At 48.2% G+C, this 19,399-nt stretch overlaps 2 protein-coding genes across 2 annotated transcripts; one reads left to right on the forward strand and one right to left on the reverse strand.

Moving 5' to 3' along the window:
- Positions 1–4,535: 4,535 nt before the first annotated feature.
- Positions 4,536–15,986, reverse strand: LOC136504045 (uncharacterized). Its single transcript, XM_066498930.1, has 5 exons — positions 15,713–15,986; positions 5,815–6,282; positions 5,263–5,327; positions 5,055–5,160; positions 4,536–4,684 (listed from the first exon to the last, which is right to left on the reverse strand). Exons 1-5 carry the CDS (start codon positions 15,984–15,986, stop codon positions 4,536–4,538), a joined length of 1,062 nt encoding a protein of 353 aa, XP_066355027.1.
- Positions 15,917–18,255, forward strand: LOC136505172 (9-cis-epoxycarotenoid dioxygenase NCED5, chloroplastic-like). The gene has a single exon (XM_066500284.1). The coding sequence runs from the start codon at positions 16,014–16,016 to the stop codon at positions 17,832–17,834; it is 1,821 nt and encodes a 606-aa protein (XP_066356381.1). The 5' UTR covers positions 15,917–16,013; the 3' UTR covers positions 17,835–18,255.
- The last annotated feature ends 1,144 nt before the right edge of the window (positions 18,256–19,399 follow it).

Below are 19,399 nucleotides of genomic sequence, written 5' to 3' on the forward strand. Positions count from 1 at the left end.
CCCAGCCCATCATTCTTTCTCACTCGGGCTCAAACCTTCTCTGTTGGCCCAAAAAACGGCAAATGCCGGCTCGGCCCAGCTCACCACGCGCGCTCAGGCCGCACCCAGGCCACAACCTGGGCCTGGGCCGGCAAAGCATCGCGTCCCGCGTGCCCGCCTGGGCCGCTCGGTCGGCTCGATCATTTGCAGCCGTTCGATCTGATCGACGGCTCGCCCGCGCATTTCGGGAGGTCAAAACCCCGCCGCAGCCAGTGCACAGCCAAACCCTAGAGTCATTTCGACGCTCTCTCCTCTCTCTTCTTCGCTCTCTCTTCTCAGCCGAGCACAACCGAGTCAGCGACGAGAGCGAGTCGGCGAGCGAGCGGACGGTGGAGCGAGGCAAGGCGCCGTCGCCGGCCCCCTCGCCGGCGCGCGTGCTCCCCAACGGGTGAGCACGCCGCCGTCGAGCGGCCTGGCCACGGTGCCCCCTTTGCTGAGCCCGGCGAGCAGCAGCCCCGGTTCGGTCTTCTTCTCCCTCGCCGGCGAAAGGCCGGTTCGGCTCCCTTTTCCCTTGTTCCCCGTCCCCTTCTCACCTTTGGGATTAACCCGTGGTGGGGTTGGGGTCAAGATCTAGGGTTAGGGTTGCGCTTTTCTATTCGATTCGATTCGGCCGATTCGTTTTTCTGTTCTTTTGATTTCTTTCTTTCGTTTGTTCACCCGAAAAGGGGATCTATGGTTAGGGTTTCGGCTCTGTTCATCTTAATGCCGAAACATATCCTTTTTCCTTTAATTTCTTTTCTTTTCGGATTTGATTCCGATTGAGATGAGGGGGGTAGGGTTCCGAAAGTCTTTCCCTTCCTTTTCTCTTCTTCTTCTTCTTCTTCCCCAATCGGATCTAGATGCTTTTCTTTGTTTGACCGATTGGGGTTAGCCCTTTCTCCATGTGAGTTAGGGTTAGGTCTTCTTTCTTTTCTTTGACATCCGAATGGATCTATTCTTTTCTTTACTTTTGCCGTGCGCTGTCGAACGGTGCGGCTCCTTTCCCCCACGCGCGGTGGCGGTGATGACCGGTAGACCGTGAGCCGGTCTCTCTTTCTTTTTGCTTTTACCCGGTTAGGGTTAGGGTTACACACTTGTAACCTGGCTCTGATACCAATGTTAGAATCGATGTGTGTACCTCTGTAACCGTAGGATTGGGTAAGCTCCTTTACGTTTCTCCTTGCGGCACAACAACGTAGACGCCGGTGCCACGGTGTAGTAGGAGTCGTCCAGCGCGGTGGAGAGAAGTCCAGTGGCGTCGGCGGTGACCCTGCAGGCGACGGCAGTGGTGGTGGCGGGCACATCCCGTCGCTGGCAGCACGGTCTTTAGATCGGTTTAGGGTTACTGTAGGTGGGTGTGGCGGCTCACGGCAAAACCTCATAGTCCGAGCCCTCACCCCCACCTTCCTTTTATGTGTGCTGTGCGACAGGGGCCCACCAACCGAATTAGGGTTGGGTTCCCCCGATCAGGGAGCAGAGATAGGGCCCAATAGGCCGTTGGTGGATATCAACTAACACTAACACATGCAATTCTGGTGGTTTGCACGTGTCGAGGCCTCCAAACGCACGAGACTATATATATATTCTTAGGGAGAAATTTTATTTATGTTTTCAGTGGTGCACGAGTTGGAGATGATATGTTGCATGGTAATGTACATACGAAAGTGAGACACGCATGCATATATGCTAGCTAAGCTTGTTGGTGAGACACCATATATGTATCTATATATAGCTACTAGCTAGCTAATAAGCTAGTAGTTGCTGTGTTTGAGAGCACAGTACGTGCGTGGCAAACTGGCATTGCAAGATGGCAGCTGGTGCATCTCAGGCCGATCGAGCTATATAGCAGCTAGCTAGCTAGCTTGTGAGTGAGATATAGTGTCCAGTAATTATCCATTATACTCGATTGTTACGTAAAGTGCTCTCTTATTGCAACTACATGCAGCTTTTATGCATGCACAATGTATACCTTGGAACGGCGATCAGCAAGCTCCAAAGGTCGAGTGACTTTTTCATTATGTCAAAGCTTCTCTTTTCACACTTTAATTTATCTGCGCTAGAAAACATACATGCATGTCAACGGAGAAAAAGAAAATAAAGCGTCCTTTATTGCGGAACAAATGTTGGGTGCAGGTTCGTCGTCGGATGTGGTGCGCGCCATTTGGACCCAATCGGTTCGCGCCAGGATTAATAGAACCATCCGGCACTACAATAATAGACTAGTACAGTATTCCTTTGCATACACACATTGTCAAATGTCAACTGCTGCTTCCACTTTCTCCTCTTCATACTATCATGCAAGTTTTTTTTTTAAAACCATCATTTATTTAGAGAGCCACTTGAATAAAAATCGTTTTTACATCTTTCCACTCTCTTCTGTGCGTACTCTAGAGAGTCAACCTCGCTCTTCATTTGGCTAGCGACAAATTCAGAATAGAAGATGGGTAGGATACCCAATTAAAGCTGTTGGAGGATATTTTTTTTACCAAAACCTCTACTCGTAAGAATTAGAAATTATATAGAGAGTCTCCTGGAGTTACTCTTCTTGCGGGCACGTGTGTTCCCTTGGTAGTGTTGGATGCCTATATATACACCAGTACAAAAAAGATTTTTTAGAACGCCTCCTATTTCTTGCAAGGACGGTTTACTTAGCAAATCATTTGTAACTAGTTCCAGGAACACGGTAGCTTATAAACAGCCTCTAGAAATATATTTTTAGGGACGGATATGTTAAGTAACATGTCACTAAAAGTAGATCTATTTTCAAAGACATAGAACCGCTCTTGAAAATATGATTTCTAAGGACGGCTACTTATGTCATCCGCCTTTGAAAATAGGTGATTTCTAGTGATGGTTCACTTAAGTAAACCACCCTTAAAAGTTGATTTAAAGGCAGTTGACTAAGTCAACCACCCTTAAAAATAGTTGCATCACAAATAAAATTTATAACTTTTTCAAATAAAGTCGGATGAAGACAAAGTTTATGTCAGAATTATAGAGCTCGACGAGATCTAAAACTCTGTAATTGATGAAATTTTTTATTCGTGATCATTTAGGGTCCCAAATATATATATATATTAAGTTCTCAGATTTAGAATTTTAATCTTTTGATTTTTCAAATCATCTTGGATAGAAACATGTTCTATATCAAAGTTTTTTTTTTGCTCTCCTGAGAACCCAGCGTGCCCAATGGCACTCAAAGTTTAGTGGTGTTACTGAACTCTCATCAAGTGGATTCAGGGCATATGTAGATACACATGGCTAGTTGCTAGTTGGAGCTAAAAACTAGCTCAAATTAACTACAATTTGCTAGTTAGTTTTTGGCTAACAATTAGTTGAAGCCTTTGCTAAAAATTAGCCCACTTAGTAGCCCTCCTATTTAGATGTACTAGAACTAATTTTGGCTGGTTTTTAGTTAGCTAGCAATTAGCCCTGCTATCCAAACAGACCTTGAATTTAGTTCCTTGCTCATTGACATATATAGTGTAGCCACCAATGCCTGCAAAAGAGGTACTCGTTGCAACTCATGGCTCGCTCCTAAAAACCATGGGGAACTCCAAGAGCCGTCCTAAATTTAATTAGTTGCCCTATATTCGGTCAGATAGAAGCATCTTAACAATTTTCCTATCTCGGACAACATATATATAGGATGTTGGATAAGAGGTTATGTTGCATATATAATTCTTATATAATTCGGATGTTGGGTATGAGAACTCACGGAGATGGTTGCAGTTGTCCTGTGACCCAACTAGACCCCTATCGTGGCAGCATCCCACGAGCCAGACAATCAGTAGTTGCACAAGCTATTAACCAGAAAACATAAAGCATCAGCCTACTAGTAGCTACACTAATGCGTCATTTTCCACGAATCCAGCGTCCGGGGACGACAGCAACAAATAAATCGGCTTAGTTAAACAAGCGTATCTTCCATGGCAACACGACTGCATGCGAAATTAAAATAGACTATATATCACTACCGGAGGCGGGCCCTTTGCTGAGTGCTTGTTGCACTCGGTAAAGGCAGCTTTGCACTCGGCAAAGCCTTTGCCGAGTGCAACACTCGGCAAAGAGTCTCCGTCGAATCCCCTTCCGGTAAAGGCTGCTTTGCCGAGTGCCAAATTTCAGGCACTCGGCAAAGATTTGACGCCGTCTATTTTTTTTTTAAAAAAACTCTTTGCCGAGTGCCACAGCACCGACACTCGGCAAAGGGTGTTTTTTATTTATTTTTTAAAATTTTTTTTTTGCCGAGTGCAATGACCATTGCACTCGGAAAGCGTGTTTTTTATTATTTTTTTATTTTCTTTGCCGAGTGCAATGGTCATTGCACTCGGCAGAGCCACCTCTAAATTTCTTTTTTTTTGTTTTTTGCTTTTCTATTTAAACAACAATGCATATATATATAATAGAAACCACAATTCAACAACAATAAATTACAAACCACATTTATATATTACAAACGACCAAATTTGTTCGAAATCCACAATTTATTACAAACCACAAGTTCATAGTCCACAAGTTCACAAGTTCGATACATAGAAACTACTCCACAAGCGGCTCACGGCGACTGTGCCCCAACGTGCGATCCCGGCGACGGTCCGAATGCGGATGGCCCGACTTGCGATGCCGGTGACCCTCCGACCTGGTTCGACGCCGGCCTCGATGTCCGCTGCACAAAAAAGAAGATATTGCACGTGAGTGACAAGATAAAAATGTAAGGAGTTTAAAGAAAAGTTAAAAATTTCGGCAGCACCTCCCCTGCACGGAGACGTTTCCAAAACCTGCAAGAAAAACGTCGGCACGAAGGTCGACAACCACATTTCCGGCACGAAGGCCGACACATCAACTAACCCGGCACGAAGGCCCACACATCAACAAATCCGGCACGAAGGTCATCTCTAGATTTGACACTAAGCATGAGCACAGAAAGTAAAACATACTCACCGGAGTAGACTGTGGAGGTGGCTGTGGTGCAAGCAGGTATAGTCGGATCTGCCAACCTTGTTGCTCCCCAAGTTGTTGCACGAATCTGAGCAAACCTTCTTGCTGGGCCTCAACAGCTTGTAGCCTCTGACGCTCGGCCTCCCGCTCGGCCCACTCAGCATCCTGGGCCTCCTGCTGGGCCCGAAGTTGCTGCAGCTCGGCCTGCAACATTTGACCCCAATGTTTCAATATTGCAGAGCTAAGGAACGTAAAAGTCAAAGAATGAGTCGGTGCAGTGGCGAGTCAGCGCTGTGCAGGCAGGACCGCAACGCCGACGAAGACGATTAGGGTTGCTGAGGTGCTCCGGGTCCCCTCCGACAAGTCCTGCTCTGCAAAAGAAGAAAAACATCACTAAAAGTTAAAAATTTCGGCAGAACCTCCCCTACACGGGGAGGTTTCCAAAACCTGCAAGAAAAACCGTCGGTACGATGGCCGACATCCACATTTGGGGCACGATGGCCAACACAACCACAAACCCGGCACGAAGGCCGTCAACGACATAAACGGTGCGATGGCCGACAACCCTGCGGCTTTACCTTCTCCTCCGGCAAGGGCGGGGATGATGGCGTGGACGACGTGGACGAACATTCGTCCCCTCCACCTCGGCTTCCTCCCCCTCTCCCCTTCTCCTCCTCCTTCTTCCTCCTCCTTCTTTTCCTTTTTATTCTCCTTCTTCCGCCTCCTTTTCTTCCTTCTTCTCTCTTCCTTCTTCTTTCCCCTTCTTCCTCCTCCTTTTTTCTCTTCCTTCTTCTTCCTTCTTCTTCCTTCTTCTTCCTTTTCTTCCTCCTTCTTCTTCCTCCTTCCTCTTCCTGCTACCTTCTCCTCTTCCTCCAGGCCGGCGGCGGGCTCGCCGGGGCCGCTGCCTTGGGCCAGCGCCAGGCAGGCGGGGCACGGCCGGCGCGCCGCTGTGGGGCACCGAGCAGCTGGCGGCCCGGAACCGGTGGCCGGAGGCTGACCGGGGTGGGGCGGGTGGCGCCAGAGCGGGCGAGGGCGGGCAGGGGGTGCCGGCGCCGGGCGCGGCCGGGGCGCCCCGGATCCGGTGGCCGGTGGCCGACCAGGGTGGGGAGGGGCGGCCGCGGCGGGGCGCAGCCAGGCCGACGGCGCGCCGACGCGGGTTCGCGGGCGGGTGTCGGGGACGGGGGCGGCGCGGGGGCGGGTCGGGTGCCAGGGTGGAGTAGGGCGGGCGTGGGGCTAGCACGGCGGTGGCGGCCGGCGGCAGGCGTGGGGCGAGCGCGGTGGCGGCGGCCGGCGGCGGGCGCAGGGCGACGTCGCATGTGGAGATGTCTGGGTTTTAGGCATCCGACGTCGCAACTTGCTCGAAACCTTCTCAATTTTTTACCATAGACTCTACATGCGATAACACGACGTCCCGACAAGTTTCATCATTTTCGGACTTTGTTCGGATTTTATATAATTTAAATATACTTTTGCCGCAGGTACCTCGTCATGTTACGTCAACAAGATGCTCGAAATTTCATGTGAGTTCCTGGATACGGCCTCAACATACACCAAATATCATGAATATCATTTTTTGAACGACCAAATTCGATTATTCCATGCACCTATAGTTCAAATTTGAAATATTCCATAAAATTCAACGAAACAAAAAAACTAACAAAATATAGCAAAAAAGTCAAAATTGTCCCAAATTTAAACATGGAGTTTTAAATAATGTGGGAAGGCCTCACAAAAAAATAGGTAAAAAAACAAAAAAAATATTTTGCCGAGTGCCGACCCTGGCACTCGGCAAAGAGGTCCTTTGCCAAGTGCGGGGAAGTGGCACTCGGCAAAGAAGGGATCTTTACCGAGTGCAGAGCCTTGGCACTCGGCAAAGAATTTTTTTAAAAAAATTTGACGGCGTAGGCGGGCTCGGCCGTCAAGTGCCATTTTTTTTGCCGAGTGTTGCACTCGGCAAAGAGGGCTTTTGCCGAGTGCCGCCCTTTGCCGAGTGCCGGGCACTCTGTGGCACTCGGCAAAGCCACTCTTTGCCGAGTGCCACCCGGTCCGGCACTCGGCAAAGAGTGGCTTCGCCGAGTGCCCGATTTTTGGCACTCGGCAAAGCTGGCGGCACTTGGCAAATCTGCGTTCTCCCGTAGTGTATGCAACCATGAGCTAGGTGTGTGTCGATGCGTCCTGCTTCGAGGATCGGATCGGATCGGAGTGCCTTTAATTTGCAAAATTCTACAAATTAAGAGCATATATATACTATATATTCGTACATACAAAATTATTAGTACTACATATATTTCGATCGAAAACCATCGGCACCAGTGTCACTAACACGCGTGTCATTCTAGTTTTTCTAGGTATATAATACATATCTAGGCGCGTAATAAAAGTCATGTAGCTAACAAACTAGACTACCTTATAATTTAGAATGAAGAGAGCAGAAATACAATGCAAGTTGGATCGGAGGAATTTAGTAGGAGGGGTAGTATAACCGAACTCAATTGGAGAAAACATATAAAGCATCAGCCTACTAGTTAAATATAATCCAAGTGGACGTAGGCAGGAGGGGGTAAAGTACCTTCCAATTGAGTTGGGTTATACTACCCCTCCTACTTGTATTTGTAAATTCCTCCTATCCAATTTGCATTGTATTTCTGCTCTCTTCATTATAAATTGTAAGTTAGTCTAGTTTTTTAGTTACATGACTTTTATTACGCACCTAGATATGTATTATATATATACCTAGAAAAACTAGAATGACACGCGTGTCAGTGACACTGGTGCCGACGGTTTTCAATCGAAATATATGAATTACTAATAATTTTGTATGTACGAATATATAGTATATATATGCTCTTAATTTGCAGAATTCTGCAAATTAAAGGCACTCCGATCCGATCCGATCCTCGAAGCAGGACGCATCGACACACACCTAGCTCATGGTTGCATATATAGTCTATTTTAATTTCGCTTGCAGTCGTGTTGCCATGGAAGATACGCTTGTTTAACTAAGCCGATTTATTTGTTGCTGTCGTCCCCGGACGCTGGATTCGTGGAAAATGACGCATTAGTGTAGCTACTATAGCTAGAGACGTCCTGTCAAAAAAAGATGGAATGAAAAATGAAAGCGAGACGCCGACCAAAAGGCTCCTCCTTATTGCATTGTTATTTCAAAGGTAGCGTGCTTGAGGCATATGCATGCTAGCACCAGTCTCTTAATATAATCCGCTGTTAGGACTAATGGTGCAATGTAATGCCATCTCATCAAACTGTCTTCTCCGCTAACCTTCTAGTTACAGACACCTGGGCCGAGCTAATTAGGTGAGTTTCACTTGACCCTAATCAGCTTCAACGTGTCCAAATTGTTCAAACATATACATATGGTTTTATTTCCATATATGCCAGTGTGGTAATTCTCTAGAAGATTTGAGCAGTTTGCACGCATGGTTCACACAAGCTTTTTATTTTATTTTATTTTTGCATTGGCTAGCTAATGATCACCAACATCACTCTCTGATTAGCAGTAATGACCTCTCACTATGTAAAGAATGCTTCGTTAGATTCACCAGTGTGTCACTGACCAACTTTAAGTTCTGATGATCTTCCAGATCTATCTGCAGGTGGGGAAGGACACTGATCGGACGCGTGTCCCAAGCAGAAATAAACGAGCCACTTGGAACACGTAAAAGAAACCCGGCGTCGAATCGGCACCGGACACGTGCCCTTTTGCTCCCCCAGGTGAGGTAACTTAGGTCTTAGGTGGGGGTCCACGTCATCCTCCACGCTTTATACTTTAATCGCCTTGTTGTGCATGCCTTGTACTATAGGAGTATATATATTTCCTCATAATCAAGGGAAGGATCTATCTAAACTCGTGTATTAAATTTGGACACTGATAACTACCCCTTACCAAAATTAGGCACTGTTTCAGAGAAGTAAACAAATCTCGGCTAGCTGCATGCAGTTCTATTTATAAACGGATGTGGATGATACTCCGCCTAGTGCATTTGATTAATCGTTTAAGAGAGATGGTTTGATATGCTCAAAAAAAAAAAAGAGAGAGAGAGATGGTTTGACAAAGATTGTGCTTTTTTTGACTGATCCCTTGAGTCCTTATTATTACTTGTACGTCTGTCTCATCGACTAGACTTATTGCACGTGCAGACGCTCTGATGATGCATTTCACAGTGGAATTTGCATTGGACGGTCCAATGACAAGCATTACATATATGTAGCCAAAGAAGTTAGCAACAACCTTCACACTCAGCAATACTAATACATTTTCCAGGAACTGCTTGAGAGACATGGCATGGAAGTCCGATTGCAAGATGGATCAAATCAAGGCGTCCGTCCGTGAGTCTCGGCCACAAACGAACCCCATCGCCGCTAGCACTACACATGGTCAGGAATGTCTCGGCGTTTATTTTCCCTTTTCAGAGAGGGAACATGCATGCTCATCTATCACAGCCATCAGGTAAGCAATAATGTTGCACTGCATTGAGAGTGCCTAATTAGCACCATTAGGGATCGGAAAAGCTTTATTTCACCAATGCATGCAACGCGACCTTGCGGACGTAAGGTCGCCGTCGTCTCAACGACGACGATCGCCAGGCCGGCGCGGCCGGTTAGCTAGCTAGCTAGCTCTCACGCACTGTCATTGTTGGGGGGTGCATGCCCGCACGCAGATGCAGCCAAGCAGTGGTGGTGAAGCGTACGTTGTTTGCTGAATCGGGCAGGCATCTGGATCGTCGACCTCATGCAGTCTGGCACCTACCAAACCAATGGTTGCCTGCAGCATCTCTCCTCTCAGCTCCGATATGATATGCTCCGATCCGTCAGCTGCATGCATGATAAGCTAGCGTTTGTACACGAGCGAAGCAGGACCACTGGTGTGCGCTTGCTGGCGTCACTTTCTCTCTTCTCTTTCCCCGAGTGCTGATGGTTGGCATCACTGACTAAAAACGGTAGAATTGGGGGATATGGGGGCCGGGTTCCCTCTTCTTTGAGGGGCGGTGGACTAAAATTCTGGAGAAGGAAAGAAAAAACTCCTCAAAGGCAAGCTTGGGGACTGTTGGATACTAAGCCAGATTTGTACATCACTGTCGGCCTCTGTCGGATTTGTGAGAACCGATAGTGGCGTACCTTCACTATCGGTTATGAGCTTGAAAATGAGAAAATGATTGGGGCTGAGCTAAAACCGGTAGTATTTTGGCGGCCACTTATCACTACCGGTTCAAACCACAAACCGACAGTGATTTGGCTCTATCGCTGTCGGTTTTAGCCAAGAACCGATGGTGATAAGCCTACATCACAAAAAGTCTACATCCGTCCTCTTCTTCCTCCTCTCTTCCATCCCGAGAACAGAGGCGCGCGTTTGGGCCCTTCCCTCCATTGTTGCGGCTGCTCTTCACCATGAAGCTAGCGCTTGGATTTTGAAGAATGGCTTCATCTTTTTGCTTTAAGGTTAGTAACAAATATCCACTCCTTTGATTTTCTTGCATAATTAGCTTTGTTTTGATGGCTACATTGCTTGATTCTCATTCTCGTTCTTTCTCTATTCTAGAGAGCACTTTTCCAATTGGACATTTGTGCAAGGCTCAAATTATGGTGAATCCATCATACAAACGATTGGTGTCTATGAACACATTTAAATTCCTAGCTAATTATTCCACGGTGGTCAAGATCATCATTGTTAGTATGTGATGCTATAATTAGTTCTTAGAAGTAGAGTAGAATAGATGTTCTTTATTATTGTGCAATAATTGTTTTTTTACTACGATTTTCAATTTACAGGGCCAGGACTACCAATTTCAAATTTTCAATAATTAGTGTACAATAATGTTTTCCAAAAATGGTACTTTCAAGTTACAATTGTTGTTCATGAAGCTCGATTTCTTATTAATTCTTTGTAATTACCGCCTCAGTATTTTTTTTGTGCAGAGATGGATCGAGAGTGGATGCATCTATCCCAAATGAACAAGCGATACATGCATGGCGTCAGCCAATTTATCACCGATGCCAATGCCCATGCTGGGAATGGGAACCTTGTCTTCTGCCCATGCAAAGATTGCAAGAATCAAAGGAACTTTCGTCAAATTGAGTCTATACGATCGCACTTGATTACCATGAGGTTCATGCCAAACTATACGATATGGACTATGCATGGTGAGGTTGGTGTGAATGTTCTGCAGGAAAACGATGATGATGTGGACATGCCTGACGTAGCCATCCATGATGCTGACGACGAACCCGGTGTCGATACAGAACCTATGGCCACAATTAATAATATGTTTAAGAACACGCTAGCTGACGACACCGAGGATAACGATGGCATTTCTCAGCTACTACATAATGTAGAGATCGGATGTCTTAGTGAAAGACAACTGAGAAAGCTAGAGAAAATGAGACAAGATGGTAAAACACCATTGTATAGGAATTGTCCAATGAGCAAACTAGAAGCCGACATCATGCTGTTAGAGTTCAAATCGATAAATGGATTGAGTGATAAAGGCTTCGATCAGTTGTTATGTATAATAAGGAAAATGCTCCTAGAAAAAAAATGAGTTGCCAGAAAAGACATGCTTGGCCAAGCAAATGATCTGCCCCATCGGCCTCGAGGTTGAAAAAATCCACGCGTGTTCCAATGATTGCATATTGTACCGTGGAGAAAAATACAAAGACTTGGACAAGTGCCCCAAGTATGAACCTCCACGGTACAAGGAAGGGCCGTCTGATGAGGGTACCAAGACCAAAGGAGGTCCCTTAAAGGTCCTTTGGTATTTCCCTATAGCTCCCCGGGTGTATAGGTTGTTTGCATGTGCAAAGTCAGCCAAGCTGTTGCGCTGGCATGGCAAAGAGTGTAACAAGGATGCAATGATGAGGCACCCCGCCGATGGGTATGACTGGAGGACTATCAATACTATGTTCTATAAGGACATCAGTGGAGAGGTAAGACATCTTTGGTTTGCTTTGAGCACAGATGGGATGAATCCTTTCGACTAGGTTAGAAGCAATCATAGCACTTGGCCAATGACGCTCTGTATATACAACCTTCCACCTTGGGTCTGTATGAAGCGGTCGTACATCCAGATGCCACTACTGATCCAAGAGCCAAGACAACCTGGGAATGACATCGATGTGTTTCTGGAACCAGTGATCGATGAACTAGTGGAGATGTTTGAAAAGGGTGTGTCGGATGTTTGGGACGAGTACAAAAAGGAACATGTCACGATCAAGGGAGTACTTATCGCTACAATCATCGACTTACCAGGTCGAGGTTCATTGTCCAGAGAGAAGACAAAAGGCTATACTAGATGTGTCGAGTGCTTGGACGACACCGAAGCGGTAAATCTGCCAAATAACTCAAAGATAGTTTATATGGGAGTGCTTGTTCTAGCTATACCAGAAACGCTCTCTCGATACACAAATGTTGACGTTGTGGACTATGTAAGTACCCTACACGCACGATATTACAATTAACTACTCTCTCGGGACACAAATTGTTAACTTTTGAGCACTTCCCATGATTTTATGTAGGTGTATAGCAAAATTTTGCATTCTAAAAAGCAAATAAGATAAGATTGGGTTCTTGGACCCCTTGCGAGTCAATGAGAAGACATGTCTAGGCCTCCATGAATGTGATGTGGAAGACCTAAAACAGAGATTGATTGCTGTTTTCGACGAATTCAAGATGAAGAATAAAACCCACATACTTCTAGCCTACAATTGCGAGTATGTGTTCTCGGCTTTTAATTTTATGCTTCTTTTTTCGTTAAGATTATTCAATAATTAGGATTCTGTGATTGCAGCAACCATTTCGTCTTCATTTGTGTTAATCTTGCCAAAAATCTGATCGAGGCGTGGGACTCAAAGAAAAAACAATTTCATCATCTGGATGCACCGGTGGCAGTGCTGAATTAGTAAGCGATCATACTAACATATTATTTTCTAATCACACATACCGCTTTCTAATGTTTCTCCTTTTAATGTTGCTCAGTGTCCGAAGAAGACATATTGGTGGGACTCAGGTCTCATTCAAGGTTGTCGAAATGGAGGGGAAGTACCTAAAACAGCCGGCGGTAAACAATAAATGCGGGTTTTATGTAATGTGGGCAATGCTTCGCTATATCGGCGGGAAATCGGAAGAAGCCAATAAGTTGGTGTGTATAATCCCTATTTTATTTATGTCTGTTAATCATTCAACAAAATGATTTATTGATTCCTCTTTGGATATCATCTTTTTTGAACGACAACGTAAGAAATATAACCACAAAAGGCTGTTAGACATGGAGATCGTCGCGCTGCAATCGGAGCTAGCAAAATTCATCTTAGCCGAGGTATTGAAAAAATGGAGTATTTTTCATTGCACAATCCGTGAAGTTCAAGGATCAGTATGGCCCAGAGTGGCTCGCCAGATTATTGTAAGAAGTCCGAGAAGCATTGCACAATTTATGAAGTCCGAGAACATTTCTTTTTTATTTTGAGGGATCAAGATCTTGATAAGAACATTTGGATTGTAACCGTAACATTTGTAATGTTTAATATTGAAGGATCTGTCGTCTACGTAGCGTATATAAAGCAAAATCCGATTCCACGAAAAGTATAAGTTAAAATAAATTATAAAATAATAAAATGCGAACGTGACATCACTGCCGGTTAGCAGAAAACCGGCAGTGTTGTCGTAAACATCGCTGCCGGTTAGCAACAAACCGGTAGTGATGGCACTGTCGGCTGGAGCCACAAACCGGCAGCGTTGGCTTAGCCATCACTGCCAGTTCTTGTCACAAACCAGTAGTGATTCTTACGACAACACTGTCGGTTACTGCTGGTTGAAACACAAACCGACAGTGTTGGTGGAAATGAACTCTACCGGGTGGTCTTATGAACCGGTAGTGTTGGTAGAATTGAACTCTGCCGGTTGTGTAAAGAACCGGCAGTGAAGTTGAAGAACACTGCCGGTTTGTAGGAACCGACAATGATAACTTACACTCATCACTATCGGTATGGTTGTGCCGGTTCAAAATCCGGTAGTGATGGGGTATTTTGAACCGGTAGTGAAGTGCTATTCTGACGTAGTGGGAGCACCGAAGACCCTCGAAAAGATAGGTTTTTATAATTGGGTGATCGGAATGTGGAACTAGTACTGATGATATGAGGCATGAACCATTATGTAGCTCGTTCATTCTCGCTAACGCTGATGATGATGGCGCCATGTTCTATTCTACTACAATACGAGTATACACATCGAGTGACTTGCCTCATCAGCTCTAGCACGTCGACCACGTTATCATGCCTCCTGAGCTCTAGCACCAACGCCACGAAGAATGAAGAGCCAGGATGAACCTAAACGAAAAGTTTGAGGACTAAAACAACCACTTTAAACTCCTAAAATACAACCACTTTGATAGTTCATAGATGGAATAACCTAAAAGTAAAATTTGAGGACTGAAATTCACTTTGATGATTTAGGCACGAAACTGAAACTGAGCCCAAAAGTGAACTTTTAGGACTAAAAATGACCACTTTGGTTCTTTAGGGACGAAATTAAGCATCTAGGGACAGTCAAGGGACAAGAATAGCTATTCCACCATTTGCAATCAGGAGATGCTAAGAGGTAGAGAGGTATGAACACCAACCTATGGCAACAAAATAAGTTAGCCTAGCTCAGCTTCTTCATTTTAGTACAAATGGGTGCTATGAGGAGGAGAAGCGTGGTCAGGAAAAACTAAAAAAGTATGTTGTTTGGCTTCTAGTTTCAGTCTATTTGGTCATAAACAGCTTATAACTTATATCAAACATGCCCTATATATACTCCGAAAATTAGTTTCTAACTACTGAAATTTGGTCCTACATAGCTCCTAAGGTATATGTAAAAAAAAACTTACTAATTCAACTAATAATCGGTGGTTGAGATGAATGAACTAGTTGACTGAGCTTCTTTCTTTGAAAACACGATAGGCTTGTTTGGATGACGCCCTGGCCTAGGAGTGCTTGGCCATGCATGTCAATAATCCAGCCGGCCACATGAAGTTGAAATTGTTGGAATGGAATGCCTATCTCTAGTTCAGAAAATTGCATTCAGGTTTCAATCCAAACATGTCCTATCTTATGGTACTCGACATGCGACATGCTAAAAAGAGATGAATCTAAAATATATATATTTTTTGAAAAAAAGGTGAATTCGTGCCATCAATTAGACTACTCTAAGTATCATGACATAGTAGCCATTCAATCTAATCCATTTTCTGAAAAGCTACTCAAAAGTTGCAACTATATTTTGAATTAACCACCTCTAACCTATATAATCTAAATTGCCTTAGATTTACATATAAATCACCACATAATCTAAGTAACCTCCTAACATTTTAGCCTATAGTACTGGAGAACATTAATAGATGTAATTAGTGGTGACTTAATTAGAAGGGCCATTTTTTTTCTCGTATATGGACTTGTGTCGATGGGTAGTACCTTGGCTTCTACGCTAACCAAAGAGGGAGCGAATTTTGGACACGTTCAAAAAGAAAAAAAGAGAAAGGAGAGAGGAGGGAAATTGATCGGTAAGCGAAGCTGCCTAACATCCCAGGTGCCCGACCCAAGCAGTGGGAGAAGGAGTGGCGGAGTCCGTTTGTCTCTGTGGGTGCGAGGGTTTATAATATGTGGGTATATATATATGATGAAAATTTGGCTCTTATCACTGTTTTTAAATTTAGCTCCGCCCATGGGAGAAGGAAGAGGAAGAAAAAGCGGCGGTCACGGTCACACTCACAGTCGAAGCTGCAGCAGTGTTGTTGTGCTGTCGTCTGCTGCGCGCGCGCGCGCTCACCTGGCCTCCCTCCTCCCTTCTCCCTTCTCCCGGAATCCACCACGTGGTCTTCCGTCTCCTCCACCCCTGTCTCCCGCTCCCCCTCCCAAACTCTATATATACCCTCCTCCGCCTCCTGCTCATCCATCCACCCCCCTCCCTCCGCCTCCTCCACGCTCTCCCCACGCTCCCCCGCAGTGTCGGAATCCTCGGACCGGCCGCAGCGTCGTCGCTCCATCTCACACTGTGCTCTCTAGCAGCAGCGATGCAGGCCCTCACAGCGAGCTCCCCTGCTTCTTCATCCTCCACCACCGTACACCGGCGAGGCGGCGGCGCCCCGTGCACGCGCACGCGCAGCGCGGTCCGCTTCGCCCCGCCCCGCGCCGCGGCGGCCGCCGTGCGCTATGCCGCGCCCCCGAAGCCGGCGGCGCCCATTGCACCCGCTCCCGCTCCCTCTCCGTCACCCGCCCCGGCGGCGGCCGGCGAGCAGGGCGATGGCGAGAAAGGCCTGAGCTTCCTGCAGCGCGCGGCGGCGGCGGCGCTGGACGCGTTCGAGTCCGGCGTGATCGCGAACCTCCTGGAGCGTCCGCGCGCGCTGCCGCGGTCGGCGGACCCGGCCGTGCAGATCGCCGGCAACTTCGCGCCCGTCGGCGAGCAGCCGCCCGTGCGGTCGCTGCCGGTCTCCAACCGCATCCCGCCCTTCATCTCCGGCGTGTACGTCCGCAACGGCGCCAACCCCTGCTTCGAGCCGGCGGCGGGGCACCACCTGTTCGACGGCGACGGCATGGTGCACGCGGTCCGCATCCGGAACGGCGCCGCGGAGTCCTACGCGTGCCGGTTCACCGAGACGGCGCGCCTCCGGCAGGAGCGCGCCCTGGGGCGGGCCGTCTTCCCCAAGGCCATCGGCGAGCTGCACGGACACTCTGGCATCGCGCGCCTGGCCCTCTTCTACGCGCGCGGGCTCTGCGGCCTCGTCGACCCGTCCCGTGGCACCGGCGTGGCCAACGCGGGGCTCGTCTACTTCAACGGCCGACTCCTCGCCATGTCCGAGGACGACCTCCCGTACCAGGTGCGCGTCACCGCCGACGGCGACCTCCGCACCGTGGGGCGGTACGACTTCGATGGACAGCTCGCCGGGTGCGCGTCCATGATCGCGCACCCGAAGCTGGACCCGGACTCCGGCGAGCTGTTCGCGCTCAGCTACGACGTCATCAAGCGGCCCTACCTGAGGTACTTCTACTTCCGGCCCGACGGCACCAAGTCGGACGACGTGGAGATCCCGCTGGCGCAGCCGACGATGATCCACGACTTCGCCATCACGGAGCGGTTCGTGGTGGTGCCCGACCACCAGGTGGTGTTCAAGCTGGGCGAGATGTTCCGCGGGGGTTCCCCCGTGGTGCTGGACGAGAGCAAGACCTCCCGCTTCGGCGTGCTGCCCAAGTACGCGCGCGACGCGTCGGAGATGGTGTGGGTGGACGTGCCGGACTGCTTCTGCTTCCACCTGTGGAACGCGTGGGAGGACGAGGCGACGGGGGAGGTGGTGGTGGTCGGGTCCTGCATGACCCCCGCCGACTCCATCTTCAACGACGATTCTGACTCCGACAACGACCGGCGACTCCAGAGCGTGCTGACCGAGATCAGGCTGGACACGCGGACGGGCGCGTCCACGCGGCGCGCCGTGCTGCCGGCGTCGGCGCAGGTGAACCTTGAGGTGGGGATGGTGAACCGCGGCATGCTGGGGCGGAGGACGCGGTACGCGTACCTGGCCGTGGCGGAGCCGTGGCCCAAGGTGTCCGGGTTCGCCAAGGTGGACCTGGCGACGGGCGACCTCGTCCGTTTCGACTACGGCGAGGGGCGGTTCGGCGGGGAGCCCTGCCTCGTGCCGAACGAGGGCGCCCCCGCGCGTGGCGAGGACGACGGGTACATCCTGTCCCTGGTCCGCGACGAGCACGCGGGGACGTCGGAGCTCCTGGTGGTGAACGCCGCCGACATGCGGCTGGAAGCCACGGTGCAGCTCCCGTCCCGTGTCCCCTACGGCTTCCACGGCACCTTCATCGGCGAACGGGAGCTGGAGGCCCAGGCCTGATGATGGTTTCTTGATTCCTTGGTTCTTTCTTGACACTGATGATGACGACTGATGATCGATCGATCCATCCCCCCACCGCCGCCGCTCCTCCTCCTCTGTTTCCGGTTCCTGGAGCAGCTGGAAACAGGGGAGGGCGAAGAAGCAGGGGATGGAGGGACAAGGCTGTTACCAGAGGGCGCCTGAGCCAGTACATAGGAGGTCCCCGGAGCCTTGTTCCCCACACCATTACCAGATGCAATGCAATGCATTATTTGCACTGCGCAGTCACCACTACTCGTACTCGGTTGTTTTCTTGTTTTTTTTAACCATGTTTTAAACATGGATTATGGCTAGTCAGTGAGTAGTAGGGTCAGCGACAGTACACTTGAGAGAAGGGGCTGCTGCAGCTAGTGTGCACTCCTCACTGTCACTGTTGTGCTTGTGTTTGTACAGGCAGTAGGGGGGGGGGGGGGGGGGGGGGGGGGGGGGGGTGCCAAGAGCCCAGCTCAGCTGGTCTTCTGTGTTTCCACCTCCACACTGTGAGTGTGTTTGGAGGCGGTGGTAATACGGTAGCAGTAGTAGCCTAGTAGCTAGTAGTAGTAGAAGATGATGATGATGATGAATTGAACCACCCAGTTGCTGCAACTGAGGTGAGGTTGTTCGCCCATGTCATGAACCATCTCCATCTCTCATTCTGTAGAATATACCAGTAGTATACATACATACGTACGTACGTACTGTTTCTCCTCCATCATATATGGTTCTGATTCTCATATACATATACAGATAGATAGACGACTACTCCTATAGTGGCAACAATGATGGAGCTCCTTGAGTTCTTTTTTGTTCGCACATGCTGCTCACCGAATCTGTTGGACTGCTGTTCCTGCTCCTTCCGCATTGTTCTGATTGCGCAACAGATGCCGGCGCCACGCATCATCACTAGTTTATTTAAGGTGGAGAAAAGGCCATGGCTTTCCCCAATCTGATTGCCGCTGTTCCCCTCTCCTTCTGCCGGCCGGCTAGCTATCTAAGTTCAGGCAGAGCATGCATGAATTCAGGTGTCTTTGCCTGTTTTCTGCTCTGAATTTCAGGTGAAGTAAGCTTACTAGTAGTACGGTAGATTCTTTGGGGGTGGATTCTCAGGTGAAATGTAAAGATCAGTCGGGAATGACCGGAACTCAATGGAGTCGGTGAAAAATGTGGTGTCGGTTAAAAAAGACAAGAGTCAAGTGTTCGTGTTTCCTCCCTTCCGGGCAAGAAATGTAAGATGACCTCCAGAAAAAAAAAAGAAAAGGAAAGAAAAAGAAGAACCACTAGTAAGTAATAATTCACCAATCAGCGTGCGCCACCACGAACGAACTGGTGGTGTCTGCCGTAGATAAGCAAACAAGAGAAAAAACAAAGGACGCCTGCCTGTGCCTGCCTCCGACACCGGCCTTCTTGGTCAGTTGGTTCTCCTATTCCCATTCGCATGGTGGGCAGAGCATTTGCAGCGGCGGCGGCGGCGGCAGCAGCCGTCCTTCGTCACCTTCGTTCGTTTTCTATTGTCCCTGCCTAATTCTGGATGCCTAAAGCGACCATAG

The sequence above is a fragment of the Miscanthus floridulus genome, chromosome 14, assembly GCF_019320115.1.
Source record: "Miscanthus floridulus cultivar M001 chromosome 14, ASM1932011v1, whole genome shotgun sequence".
Lineage (NCBI taxonomy): Eukaryota > Viridiplantae > Streptophyta > Magnoliopsida > Poales > Poaceae > Miscanthus > Miscanthus floridulus.